The sequence below is a fragment of the Scylla paramamosain genome, chromosome 22 (genome assembly GCF_035594125.1).
Source record: "Scylla paramamosain isolate STU-SP2022 chromosome 22, ASM3559412v1, whole genome shotgun sequence".
Taxonomy (NCBI): domain Eukaryota; kingdom Metazoa; phylum Arthropoda; class Malacostraca; order Decapoda; family Portunidae; genus Scylla; species Scylla paramamosain.
Genome location: NC_087172.1, coordinates 13,553,211 through 13,567,429, shown reverse-complemented (window position 1 = coordinate 13,567,429; position 14,219 = coordinate 13,553,211). Strand labels below are relative to the sequence as shown.

The following is a 14,219-nucleotide window of genomic DNA, read 5'->3' as shown; positions in this document are numbered from 1 at the left end:
CACTGGTAAAGATAGTGTTTCCAGAGGTATATTCAAATTGCACCTCGTCCAGCTGCAAGACAGAGCCGCTCAATTTCTCCACCTCAGGAAACCTCAGCATCACTTTCACCTCCTTGTCAATAGGTTTCAGCTCAGGCCTGCCACACAAACAAACAGAGAGAGAACCATAACACTTGGAATGTAGACTTTGCTTTTCACTTTCTCATTCTACAAACACTACCTAACAACTATTATCAACCTCTAAGTTATTGCTGCATTTCTCCTCATTCTTATTACAGAAAATTTGAAAATTATCTCCCCTCATTATCAGCACAGGTAGCTGTCCTATTCACATGCATCAATATAATAGCACTAAGTATTACATCAATGTACATTTCCCTAATCATGTCCAAATAAAACTATATATGATCACATAAGAAGCAGCAAGTTCATATATTATATGAACCTGCTTCAGCATATCAAGGCATGGAAAAAATAAGTTTTTGAGTTAAAGATCCACTCTATCATGTATTTACAGCAGCATGTTTCAGCCTTAGATGATGATAAGCAAAGAAAGGAAAGAAAGCCATCAACAGCTACAAGCAATGAAGACAAAAGCAATGGAGAGCACAGTAGCATGTAAATAAATGCACACACCATTTTTCCTACAGTATCTAAATTTTGTTTCTTGAAAGGAACAATATTTATTCAAAGTAGTAAGCATTCATCATGTATTACAAGTAACATAACACTCTATAGGAAATCTTCAAGTGACTTTAATTCCTGCTAATGGAAAAAATACGTTTTAGGCAACAAATTAGGCAAAAGGATGATTTCTAAAATATTAAACAAATCAGTCAAGTTTTTTGTGATTTTAACTATTTGCATTTGGCAGTTTCATATTTGGTGAGGATATTTCAGTACCTAGAAGTTACCAGATGCATCATTCCACTGTGCAAAAGAAAATTACCATCTACACCACTCCTGCAAACAGTACACAGTCAGACATTATCCTACATGCTACTATCAATATCTCCATGATGCCTCTTGAATTTTCCCCTTTCTATGTATTTAGCAAAATATCATGCAAGAGCACCACATAATTCCATACTTAAGTTCCATAAGTGGTAATGCTGTAAGTACACTCAGAAATACCAATCAATTTTTTGTGTAGTCAACTCACAATTTCTCGAGCATCTTGATCTTGGACTGGACAAGGGAAGCACGTTTGGCATTGTAGCGGAACTTGTCTATAAACTCCTGGACATGGGCACGAAATTGCATCTGGGCATCATACTCTCTCTGCTGGTTCTTCTGTCGCTCATTCTTGGTCTGAAGGAAGTTTTCATAGTTTCCTCTGTGAGGGAAAAGTGAAACATATGAAAATATGGAGAAAGGGAACATGAGGAACATTTAGGTGGAACTGGAGAGAGAGAGAGAGAGAGAGAGAGAGAGAGAGAGAGAGAGAGAGAGAGAGAGAGAGAGAGAGAGAGAGAGAGAGAGAGAGAGAGAGAGAGAGAGAGAGAGAGAGAGAATAGTTGTATTCTTTTATGTACAGAGTAGAAGAATGCAGACACCTCACCTGTACATGTCGATGGTCTGGGAATGGAGATGCAGAACATCAGTGGGCACAATATCCAGGAAATGACGGTCATGAGAAACCACAAGTAAGGTGGATGCCCAACCCATCAGGTAGTTTTCCAACCAGATGATAGCTTTCATGTCCAACATGTTAGTAGGCTCATCAAGCAGCAGGAGGTCTGGCCTGACAACACACAGCTTATTACTATTACATCCTCTTTTGACATCTGTTCTTTCAAATTCCATAGATTAAATGGAGTACCAATGAAACCAGTCATTTCCCATACATACATTTCCCAGACGTTTTTCTTTCTTTCTTTTCTTTTTTTTTAATAACTGAGCACTCACAAATAAAGGATGCCACTGAAAAATTAATAAAACAAAAAACTTGCACACAACTTCATCTATACAAGAATACATTAATAAATCTAAAGACCACGAATATCGATAGACTGAGTGTGAAAAGTACATGAATAGGAGATGGCTGAGAATAATCAAACTAATATGAAAGGTTGCAAGAGATGAATGGAAAGCAGTTGTGAATGCATAAATGGAGAAGTGATCCCAAGGGTCTCAACATGAGATTTTCCTGCATTTGATCTGATCAGCTGATGGGTTTATTGAAATGTGAGAAGGATAAACTGGATCTGGTGCCAAGTCTTGCTGCAAGGGCTGCAAAGTATGCTGTGCAACTTACCATAGTGCAGTAAAGATCAGACCTCTTTTCCCTAAAGACTTAGACACATATATATGAACAAATGATTGTGAATATAAGATGTATGTATGATGACACTTTAGTTTCAACTACTAAAAGAATGGTTTATTGAGCAGATAGATGCATCACTGTGGATACTAAAAAGAATGGTTTATTGAGCAGACAGATGTATCACTGTGGATACTATCAAACCTCAATGACCATGAATTCACACAGGTGAGAAAAACATCTAAAATTTCACCAAACACAAGACAAATATGCAATTGCTTAAATTGCTTTTGCCAGATCACAACTTATAATACTTCAGTTTAGGATATTTTGTGCAAGATTTGTTTATTTAAAGGCAACTTTTTCTGAAGTCTGATTCAACAGAAAACATGAATGGTTTATAGAAAGAAATCAGAGGGACTCCCCAAAAATCTTCATTAGCATGACAGTCCTGCATACCCACCTATTATGATTGGCAAGCCTCTATAACATTCTTACCAAAATATTTGTTTTCCTTCTGACATCCATCACTTTTAAGACTCTTCACAGCCATATACCACCCTGCCCCACTCAACTTACTGTGAGAAGAGTGCTCTGGCCAGTGCTATCCTCATTCTCCAGCCTCCAGAGAACTCCCGTGTCTTCCTGGACTGCATCTCAGGATTGAACCCGAGCCCATTGAGAATGACACTAGCCTTGGCAGGGGCTTTGTCTGCCTCAATGGCCTGAAGCTCTGCATACACCTCAGACAGCTGTGTAGCAAGGCTGTCATCTTGCTCTCTGGGGGTGAGAAAGATAAGGAAAGGTCTCTGTGAGCCTTTGTTTTATAACCATAGTGCCTTAATGAATATATTGATTTTGTATAATGAGGTATTTCTTTATAAACTACTATCATAAGGAGAGTAAGACTAATGCAATGCATTACCTAACTGCAATATACAAAACAATAAAAAAAATAAAATATTGGAGCAATAGGAAGAAAATAAAACACCAAAGGTAGGAAACATGAACATTCCAGGGGAAAAACAAGGAAACACAAAGGTGAGGAGAAGTAGGTAGTGGCTCACCCTTGAGATATTCTGCTCTGAATTTCTTTCTCTCGGTTAAGCAGAGTCTTGCGCTGAATGTCACACTCCAGCACACTCTCAAGAGCTGTGGTATCATCTCCTGTCACTTCCTGCTCCACGTACAAGATGGAGATGTGACTTGGGATGCGGAGGCTCCGGCTAGGCAGAGTAAGAAGTTAACTGCACAGCACATCATCCATGAACATCTATAATCTACACACTACTATCTAAAATCATTCTCTTCATTTTCTCTTTACAGTGTGGAGAGGAAAGGATCTAGACTTGCCCCAAAAATGTTTAAAGAACTTAACAATCACTAAGTTCATAAGCCATTCAATCCCTAAAACTGCAATCTTTATCCTGATCCCTTACACCATAGCCTAAACTACATTACAACTAAGTTTGGGCAAATTTCTCCATTGGCTGTCATGCTACAGTGTAAGAGGTGAAGTTCTATTGCACACATTAATCTTCTAAGGCTCTTAAATTTATTATAAGTAATATTTCTTGTAGCAACCTTTATGGTTACAAAAGTAACTTGTAACAGGTTTGAAAGCATGTTCAAAGGATCCTGAAGACTAGTCCTTATGTTTGCAATTCTTCAAAAATGTTGGATGAGTAGTGACCAAGGAGCACAGATTACCAGACAAAGGATTCGTCCTGCACTTATACTGATAAGTATATGCTAATATTCCAAATAAGTTAAATTACAATATTTTTTTCTAAATATTCTATCTACATAGCAGGTTGATGTCTCCTTTAAATGTTCATCTTGCAATATTCTAGGATTTTGTTCTGCTACAAAACACATCAATCTGGATCAGTAATGGAAAAATCATCATTTAAACAGCAAGAGTTATGATGTTGGTGAGATACAATCACCATACAAAAGAGTCCACATGATGCCATGCTTTCAGCCTGAACTCCTTGAGTGCTGGACAGCCACCACTCACCTTGCCATCATTCTCAGCAATGTTGTTTTTCCAAGGCCATTTCTCCCTACTAAGGCATATCTTCTACCAAAGGCCAGAGATATAGTTGCATTCTGAATGAGGACCCTGAAAAGTCATAAATCATGAGTGACTTACCACACAACACATGGCGTGAAATATGTCATAACTCCACATGATGTGGCAATCTAGTGTTCAGGGGTAGTGGTAATCTATTTAATGAAGTGTTCCTGGATCTACTTCCATGAGATGTCTCTGATGCAACTCTCCATTTGTTTGTTCACTTCAATCAAAACACATGTAAGTTCATATACAGGATGGCAGTTTGGAACAATTACCAATAAAAAAACAAATATGTATGAAACTGGTAAGTAGAAATACAGACTCACCTGTCACCATATGCCACATCAAAGCTTTCTATCCTGATGTCCTTTGTGTTGCAGATTCCTTTTGCATCTAAAGCTCTGTCTTTCTTACTGACAATCTGCAAGATTGCAAAACATGTTATCCTGGCTATAGAAAAAAATAAATAAATAAAAATAAAAAATGGAATAAGGTAGAACTCTATTCTCTCTAAATGATAAGGAAAAAAATTATTAACTATATCAAACAAAACTTTTCAATACAAATATTAATCAACAACATTAATGAACAGCAGCAGCTTGCCATTTTCATTCCAGTGTCAATATTTCTAGTTATCAAATTTTGTATAACTTTTCCATGACCAAGCTCTACTACACTGAAAGGCTATCACAACAAATTTTGCTATTATGAATGGTCTCATGCTAATGAAATTGGTGCAAAAGGAAGATCTCCAGTGAATTAAAACTGAGTGAGGGAGCATATGAGAAAAAGCTGGGAGAATCTGATAATTATGGCATGAAGTAAAGCAAGGCAAACACTGGAATACACGAAACCTTAAGTGTGACTAATCCCTTGAGGAAGTTATTGTTGATAGGTAGCACACACAGACACTGATACAGATCCTCCTTGCCAATGATTCTTCCATGATTCCTCAAGAACATGAATCACTTTATAACCAAGGTTACAACCTGACACCAGCCAGCAAACGGACCTACATCACCACCTGCTGCTGGCCACAGGCACACAGTGGTCCCGTTGGTGTCTCCCACGCTGTGCACACTCACCTGGGAGGCAGTGGCCATTTCCAGAATGATGGGGGGTTGTGATTCCTTCTTGTCTGTGTTGATACGCTTCTCCTTCTTTTCTTTGAGCTTTGCCTCTGCTTTATCTAGTTTTCTCTGATCAACTTTCTGTGATAATAAATAAAATATTACTTTCATTACTATCAAGATTATTCTTATCCCAATAATCACTGTTCTATTCTTTCTTCTCTTCATAATGATTATCACAATCATAACCTTCATCCCTATCAGTCTCAACACCACTACTGACCTGATTACCCATCTCTTCCTCCTCCTCCATCACTGCCATTCCTCCAGTCCTCTCTATAATCAGTCTCCTCCTCCTCCTCCTCCTGCTGCTGCTACTACTCATCATCATTACCACTCTCACCATTCCTTACCAGTGCATCATCCCTCTCTCTTGACCAGACAGACTTGATTTCATGCTCATCCAGCTCCATGTTGGCTGCCATCTGGGCCAGTTGCACCGGTGCCTCCAAGGTCTTGTGTTCCAGGGCACCATTAGTCGTTGTCAGTAGATCCATCACCTCCCCACACAGCCTCCTGCTCCGACCCAGCCATGAACAGGTGTGGAGGGGAGCAGTGTGGTTGGGGAAGTGATAGCAATGAGGGTGAAGGAGTGTATGGTTGGTAAAGGGGGATGGTGTTGATGTTGGAAGTATAGAGTGGAATGGTGTGGGGAAAATAAATCAATATGTTAATTCTGTATTATGTGTTCAGTGACAATCAATTAGAACATAATTAGTGTAAGAAATGAACACAATAAAAAATGGGCCACCAAAACATTAAATGATAAAAAAAAAAAAAGAGGAACATCTTTGTCTTTAAAAGTGTGAAGGAATGAAAATAAACAGAAATTGGACCATTTCTAATAAACACATTTTTCTTATGACAAAATGATAAGTCAAAATGCAAAACCTTCCAGCAATTATATAACACCGAACCAGGCAAATGTCCAGGTAATGACACATCAGACACATCATGAGTTACTAATTGCCTTTTGCCCTCTACACTTACCCTCCCAAAGAAAAAGAAAGAAAGAAAGAAAGAATAAAAAAATAACAGCCTACAAAATATGATGATGATAATAATAATAACAAAAATAATATAATGGTGACAATACATCATCCCATACCTTAGGAAATAAGCATAAGCACACATATAATGATAGACAGGTAGTGAATGAAATACAGTGGCAAAAACCATTATTGCAGACGTGCTCACCTGATCTCCCCATCCTTCTCAAGCCCCACGGCATCCACCAGCAGCCCACCAATGGCATCGTACACATCCTCACTCGTCTCAAAGTCTTCAGTGCTTGTAAGAACACCTGGAAACATCATTGTTGGCAGTCAACTCACCTGTTTTGAAGCACCTATGCCACTCCCTTTTGGCAGCCCTGACAGAATACACCTACTGCTGAACATTTTACTTACCTAAGAGAGAGAGAGAGAGAGAGAGAGAGAGAGAGAGAGAGAGAGAGAGAGAGAGAGAGAGAGAGAGCAGATTTTGGAACACTAATATCTTGCAATAAACCGTAAAGGGACATAGAGAAGGGAAGAAGCCTAGCACACAAATACAGACCTCCCGTTATTAAGGAGAGGAAGGCAAGGTGAAGAGCTATATAAATAAAAATAAAAATGAATAAATAAAAATAAAAATAAAAAGATCGTGTGGGTGTCAAGAAGTAAATGCAGACACCATACTACTCTCACCTAACGCCACACCAACGCCTATTACCAGGCTCGGGATTTCCACACTGCATTCAAAAGATTCATATGCGTCTACTTGTGGAACGGCAACGACTTACCTTCGACGTACTGAAAGATTTCCTCGTCTATATCTGGGAACCTGTCCCTCACCATCTGACACGGGACGGCCATCTTCACACTCCCGCCCAGCCCGTCCTCGCCCCAGGACTGCTCTTGTGGCTGCTTCATCTCGTCTTATTTTATCAAATTTCCCTTCATTGCAATGCCTTATTAAACAATGTGCCTAATTATCTCGTATAATAACTGTATTTCGTTCAAAATTATGCCTTCTAAACTCATAAAATTTCCCTCAAAACTTTATATCTTTATATATCCTATAACTTCTAAACTATGGTTAGGATTCACTGACGGTGTCGTGCCAAATCACTCCCGGTCCCAGCTTCAAGAAGTTCTTACGAAAAGAAAGATAATAACCAGCCAATACCAGCGTTTCTTACATAAAGATCCACATAATTCTCTTTCGCCCTTCTCTTCTTGCTGTTACTAGTAGAGTCGAGAAAGGCTAGGGGATAAGAGGGAACGCCAGCGTGTGTCTGTTTAACTACCAGCGGCAGTAGGTCTATATAATTTTCTTCTAGAGGGGTCCTTGCTGTGGCAGGAGCTGGAGCCAGAATGAGATAAACAGGTGGGGTCACCCCATGTAAGTGTCATCCGACGCTTATTAATGTATTGTACTGGAGGTGACTGAAACGAGCTGTGCAGTACGCGCTCTTTGTATTCAGAAGCGGTCAAACCTGCGAATTAACATATCACTAATACTGAGAGTAACACAAAGGAGTATATCATAGGAAACACAGGTATTGCAGTACATCATTGTCGTGACACTTCACGTCGTCAATTCCGTACAATATATAAATCAATACAGAGTTACCTACACTTTAGCGGGTTCATTCGGTTCTACAGATGAACACCACCAGCACAAACACAGCAAGTCGCCCTCTCGTCTGCGTGATCTGATGTACGTCATTATGTTACGTTAAGTGTACTTATATTAACATATATATCTCTAAAACCTCACAATTTAAGTATCTAATCACTAAAAGTGTACTTATATTAACATATATATCTCTAAAACCTCACAATTTAAGTATCTAATCACTATAAGTCGCATTAATTATATTGACACACATCATCAACTCCTCATAGTTACATAAATATCCTAATACAGTAAAATCCCTCTTATCCGGCATCAACGGGACCGCCGACATGCCGGATACTTGAATAGAAGTGAAATTATGTCCACAATCACCACCCTACACTCACGCATCTTACCATAACAAAGATCAGCTGATCTTAATCAGCAGTTGATCTGATCAGCTGCTTAAGTGTAAGCACAACACGCTTCCTCTTTTTTTACAACTAGGCATGATAAAGGCGTCAGGCGATAAACAGTGCACACGCGGGACTGAGTCACTGAGTAAACACAGTGCAGTGGGCCGCGGGTGGCGCGAAGCAGTGCGCTCTGATGGCGAAGGGACAAAGTATGCCTCGCGCGGGAATTTTAATCGATTTTATGAGTACATATTGATTTTTTTATTGATTTTAAGGCTCGGGGAAAAATGTGCCGGATACTTGAAGCTGCCGGATACTCGAATGCCGGATGAAAGGGATTTTACTGTACTATGATGAATACATACACAGTGTGGGGAACAGGCGTCCTCTTGGTTGTATGTAAGGATTACACTTGGGGGATTTACCGGGATGAGGAACATCGGGATTTATTAGGATTTACTCTCTCCGCGCCTCCCGAGACACGTCTAACCTGTAGGCGTGACTGTCGTGAAGTGGCTTTGGAGACGGTGCTGGGCCCCTACGGCGTATGATGTTCATTATGCTGCAGGTTTGTTATCAGCGCTCACGTCATAACAACCGACCCGTCGATGAGAGAAATAGCTGAGAGGGCAAGTTCAACGCATCCCCTCGGCCCAACGTTTCCCTCTCACTCTGTTGTGCTGGCGCGTGGGCGCGCCCTACACTCCATACACTACTCATGTATAACAACCAGTCACTACAAATAATATAACGCTAACAAAGAAAACATAAAATGTCACATTACAATGTATCTCAGCCGTCGTGTAAGTTGTGGGTATACGGCGGCTACAACCCACCTGTTTCTTATTCTCAGCTCTCGCCACAGCAAAACCTCCAGAAATGTTTCATTCTTGCTCCAGCTCTCGCAACCTCCTCCAGAAAATAATTGCTTTTCTCATTATCGCTCCAACTCTCACCTCAGAAAGATCTCCAGAAGGGCGAAAGAGAATTACATAAACATCCTGCCGCTGACAGTGAAATTATATAAACGCGTGGGAAAAAATTCACGTACTGGCTTATCACTCAGTTCCAGTTTACACTCGGTGGATTTTCTTTATGGTGAAAGATTTTATATAACCATATTCGTCCAGTTATTAACTTTTGGATATGTCCAGTGGAATATTAGGTTACATGCTGGAATACTTGCAAAGAAAACCACTGGATGTGACGACTTGTATGCTGAAACTGTCCTGTTTAAAAATTCTTTTAAAGGTAATTTATTACGGGGTGACTTAATTATGGTTTGAAAAATTATGGGTGGCCGGTGTTCCCATTTAAATGACTTGTTCGTTACGGTGAATTATGATCTTACTAGGTCATAACAAAATAGCAGTTTTTTTTTTTTCTTTTTGTCCCCATCATGTCACTGATGTATGATAATACAATTTTGTTCGAAAATTGACCTTTGGAATTGTCTACCTGCCTATTTCCTTCGATCTTTTAAACATAGGGTTGAAATATTTCTAGGCGATTTCCCATGCGAATTCTGCTTGTCTTCTAATTTTGCTTCATTGCATCTGAATTAGCCAGCCTTCCAGGATGTCTCTCCTTTTGCTTCTTGTGAGAAATTAAGTTACTGGTTTCCTTACATAAAAGACAATGATTGGGTGAACACATGCATCACCAATAACCGCTTTCCAAATCAGTACTTGGAACTGCTTGTTACTATTTTTTTTTTTTCAGTACTGCTACTCTTGCAGTGATATACTGCAGTACTTATTCATAGATTGTTATTTCATTTCTGAGTGATCTATCATTCATACAATCAGCAAGTCCTTCCCTAACAAAATATTCCATGGACCATCGTGCCAGCATTATATTACTGGAACATCTACAAGTGTTACAAATACTATGAGTACAGGTTTGACCATTCATGCATCCCTTCTGCACCACCTCCCTTTGTTCTCCTTTACCTATGAAGATCACATAAGGAACTTGAAACAATAGTTTAAGTCAAATTCATTTAATTTGAAATGCCTTGTTGGACAGCAGGCAGCTCATGGGGCTCTTGGTCACTCATCACATGTTGCCCTCGCTATTCCTAGTCCAACTGGAAAGAGTAGATAAATTACTACACATGAAAAAATACCATTTAATGCAGAGAACCTACAAAAAAGTATCTTTGAACCAAAGTGATATCACCAGAAAGGTAACAGAGGCAAGGTGCCCCCCACCTTTATTTTAACATTTTCCAAAGATAGAATTAAGTATATTAAAAAGACATCCTTAAATTTTTATACAATTTGATTATCACATGTCATATCAGCAATTAAATATATCAACTAATTATGTCACTATTTATATAAAAAAAATGCTACCATATTCCCAGTCCTGCAAAACTGCAATAAACTAAGTGTAAAAACACATTACTGCCACAAGTGTGAAAGCAAACAGCCTTCATACTAATCCTAGTCATCTCAGAATAGGAAGACAAAGCATGTCCTATGGAGAGGTCTTCTCTCATTCTAGAAGGTATCACATCTTTCAAGCGGAAATGAACTTAAGTACAATAACTCATTGCCACAAAAGATGAAATGTGAATGACAGTGTGTTCATTACAAAAAAACAGACAACAGTGCCTGATTACCCTATGGAGCAGCAGTACAAAGTGGCAAACAATTTCTGCCATAGTGGTGAAATAACCCTTGGGACATGTATGTACACATAAGCAGTGTCTTTTGAATATCTAGATGTGCCTATATTTAAGACCATATTGCTGCCCACCATACATCCTCATCTAAAGTACACCCAGACTTTCTGGTCTCCCTTAAGGACAACTGGAAATCTATTGTGAAGAGCCTCCAAGATCATACTGGGATTCATGAACCCCAGTTATGATGAATGACCACAAAACTGAAATTCCATCCATGGCATGCCACAGGTTGGTTGGTAACATGATGAGTGGTGTGAGACGAGTCAAAAGTATAACCCAGAGGTCAACATTAAATTTTGCAAGAAAAATGATCAATTCAAGGAGAACTATTTTATAATAAAAATGTGATAAGTTTCAGATTTAGGATATGAGTATAAATTTGAAGAGACCCTTATTGTCATGTGCCAAGACACTGCCAATCTGAAATTCCAAATATCTACAGACTGGACATAAGATGCCTGATTCAACCTGTCCAGAAACCCTTTAACCCCTAAAGGACAAGTGGCATCTATAGTTGATGCAATGTAGAGGGCAGATGGTGTCTATAAATTGACCTGCATTTTGGGAGCTTAGTTTCAAATTTTTGGGCCTGTGAATTTCCTTCCCTCACAACAATGTCTCCCTCTGAGCCTCAGTGTCCTGCAAACCATAATAATCATTCCTCTTCCTCCAATTCCTTGGATGAGGATAAGCAGCCAGTGACTTTCACTCCACGTAAGGGGAAATTTGCTCCAAAACAACCTCTTAGTGAAAAATACTATTGGGAGAGAGTTACAAGTTACTCCCTCAAATCTCGAAAGTGGTTTTTACCGGAGAAAAATAAAACACTAGCAAACGGGGTTTTGGTGTTGTACATCCTTCCAGACATGACAATTACAGCTTTTTTCTTGCATGTTATAAGTGACAGACAGCAATACTATTTCCTTTAGTGTGTCTACAAAATGACAGATTTAGATGTTCATGTGAGTGACAGAGATACTGGTGAGGGAAGCAGATAAAGGAGGCTTGTGGCCCCCCAGCTAGGCTGCTGCATGGCACACAACCATCCCAACACAGGCTGAGAAAGTGCAGAAAGTTGCTTCACTTCACCACTGAGACACATCACCTAAAGAATTCAAGTTTGTGGGAGACTGAAGAAGAAAGATTGATGAGTATGATGTTATTACACTTTAAGCAATCAGTCAAAACAGAATTGAGAAACTGGTGACGGAAAAGTACCTATTTTTGCTGAATTGTCAAAACTGACCTGGCTGGAAGGGATATCTGCAAGGAACAAACCCGGTCCTTTAGGGGTTATGGTATCAAAAGGTAAGACCTCTACTGTTAACCCTAATCGTGTGTGTACAAGGTACACACACACACACACACACACACACACACACACACACACACACACACACACACACATCATCCACGTCTCAGAAACATGCTACTGCCTGACGCGCCACACCCGGTCCATGCCACCAGCCACCATAAGATAACGCCCCTAAAGGAGCCGTGCACGGACCGGTACAGACTCAGTGCGATTCCCACCATGGTGCGAGCCATCAATCAATAGTCCCTTCTAGATTAGACTTACCTTTAGGATTAATGTTAAGTATTTCCCCACACCCTCTGTATATTTTCAGTTTGTTAACTGCCTAAATAATAAACCGTTTATTATTATCATTATTATTATTATTATTACACTAACCTTCTTGAAGCCTATGTCAGCTGCGTATTCCCTGAAGCACTGCCGGCAGATCATGAGGCCGTACTTCCTAATGAGGCCGTGACGGTTAGAACACGCCCGGCTGATGAAAGAAGAGTATTTATTATCACAATAAATGACAAAATTGCTTCGTCTAATAATTACTATATAAAAAAATTACCCAATAGAGAAACTGAATATATATTAAATTTACTGGTGCCAGGTCCAGTATTATAAAAGTGACATATGGACTGTCCCTACTAATACGGAAATTTCCAACAGCAACTTAGTAGAAGTTTTTGAAGTTCATGAAAGCTTTTGGTTGGAAGATACTGCGGGCTAGAGGTGAAAGGATAGAGACGCTAATTAAAGTATGGTAGCAAGATCAGTTTTCTGTAAAATGCAGCGTGCCACATCGCCTCAAACAGATAAAATTTGCCTCACACAAACCCTCCGAACCTGACAGTACAATACACAAACTCACCATTTCCCTCACAGCTAAAACTTGCCTCGCCACCATTCCCCATCACAAAAATCCTGACACGGTACCAACAAACAGCACAACAACCACGAGGGCGAGGCAACACACCACCAGATATACACAGCCAGGCATTTTTGTCCCAGCTCGGCGCCACACGTGGAGAGGAGATCCCTTCCTGTACCCTCTCCATTCCGCTTTCTCCACTTACCACATAAAATATAATTGAGGCAAAGGTTTCGTGGTTGTTGTAAATAGCTGATGAGCAATTCTTACCATCTGCGGGAGCCTGGGCCGTACTTCTTAGGGTGAGAGTTCCAGATTGTGTCGAATCCCATGTTGACGCTCTGAGGGCAGCGGGAGGAAGGACGAGTCAATGGTTCTCGTCAAACTTATCATTCATTACAGTAGGTTTTAGCTGCATGTTCTTCCGATTTATCAATATAAAAAAATATATCCTATGTTTTTTTTTCCCAAGCGATATTTGAACGTTTGTTAATTTTGTCTTATCAAAAATATATAAAACTATAATTGTTATGAAATTGTCATTCTGCAGTACTTCATTGCTCCTTTTATTATGTATTAAAATAAAAACAGATTACATTATGTAAATTATGTATCCGTAAATACCCTACCATGTATATGCACAAGAGAAAATTCTTCTGTAGGATCTTTAGTCCTGTCTTATATAATAATGTTATTCATTTAAATTTACAAAAAAAAAAAAAATGCCTTCTTTGAATATAAAACTGAAAAAAATGAAATTTAAAGAGTATTACAACGGGAGTAGATTGTATTTTTATATGTAGCATCTTTACCTATCTATCGAGAACGGCAAATAAAAGTGGAAACAAAACAGTCGTAAATAT

At 39.3% G+C, this 14,219-nt stretch overlaps 1 protein-coding gene across 2 annotated transcripts in view; it reads right to left on the bottom strand.

The window, feature by feature from the left end:
* LOC135111599 (ATP-binding cassette sub-family F member 3-like) overlaps positions 1 to 10,027 on the bottom strand; it is a 15,774-nt gene extending 5,747 nt beyond the window's left edge. The window contains exons 1-11 of one of the 2 annotated variants that reach the window (XM_064025078.1): positions 8,856 to 10,027; positions 6,671 to 6,776; positions 5,827 to 5,989; positions 5,429 to 5,554; positions 4,670 to 4,764; positions 4,284 to 4,388; positions 3,331 to 3,489; positions 2,843 to 3,043; positions 1,562 to 1,744; positions 1,163 to 1,336; positions 1 to 137 (exon numbers count right to left, since the gene is read on the bottom strand). The exon at positions 1 to 137 is cut by the window's left edge and continues 38 nt beyond it. In XM_064025078.1, coding sequence (XP_063881148.1) covers positions 1 to 137; positions 1,163 to 1,336; positions 1,562 to 1,744; positions 2,843 to 3,043; positions 3,331 to 3,489; positions 4,284 to 4,388; positions 4,670 to 4,764; positions 5,429 to 5,554; positions 5,827 to 5,970 — 1,324 coding nt within the window. In that variant the 5' untranslated portion in view covers positions 5,971 to 5,989; positions 6,671 to 6,776; positions 8,856 to 10,027. Of the gene's footprint in view, positions 138 to 1,162; positions 1,337 to 1,561; positions 1,745 to 2,842; positions 3,044 to 3,330; positions 3,490 to 4,283; positions 4,389 to 4,669; positions 4,765 to 5,428; positions 5,555 to 5,826; positions 5,990 to 6,670; positions 6,777 to 7,256; positions 7,404 to 8,855 lie in introns of those variants that run through there. The other variant, XM_064025077.1, reaches the window with a different exon arrangement.
* Positions 10,028 to 14,219: the final 4,192 nt, after the last annotated feature.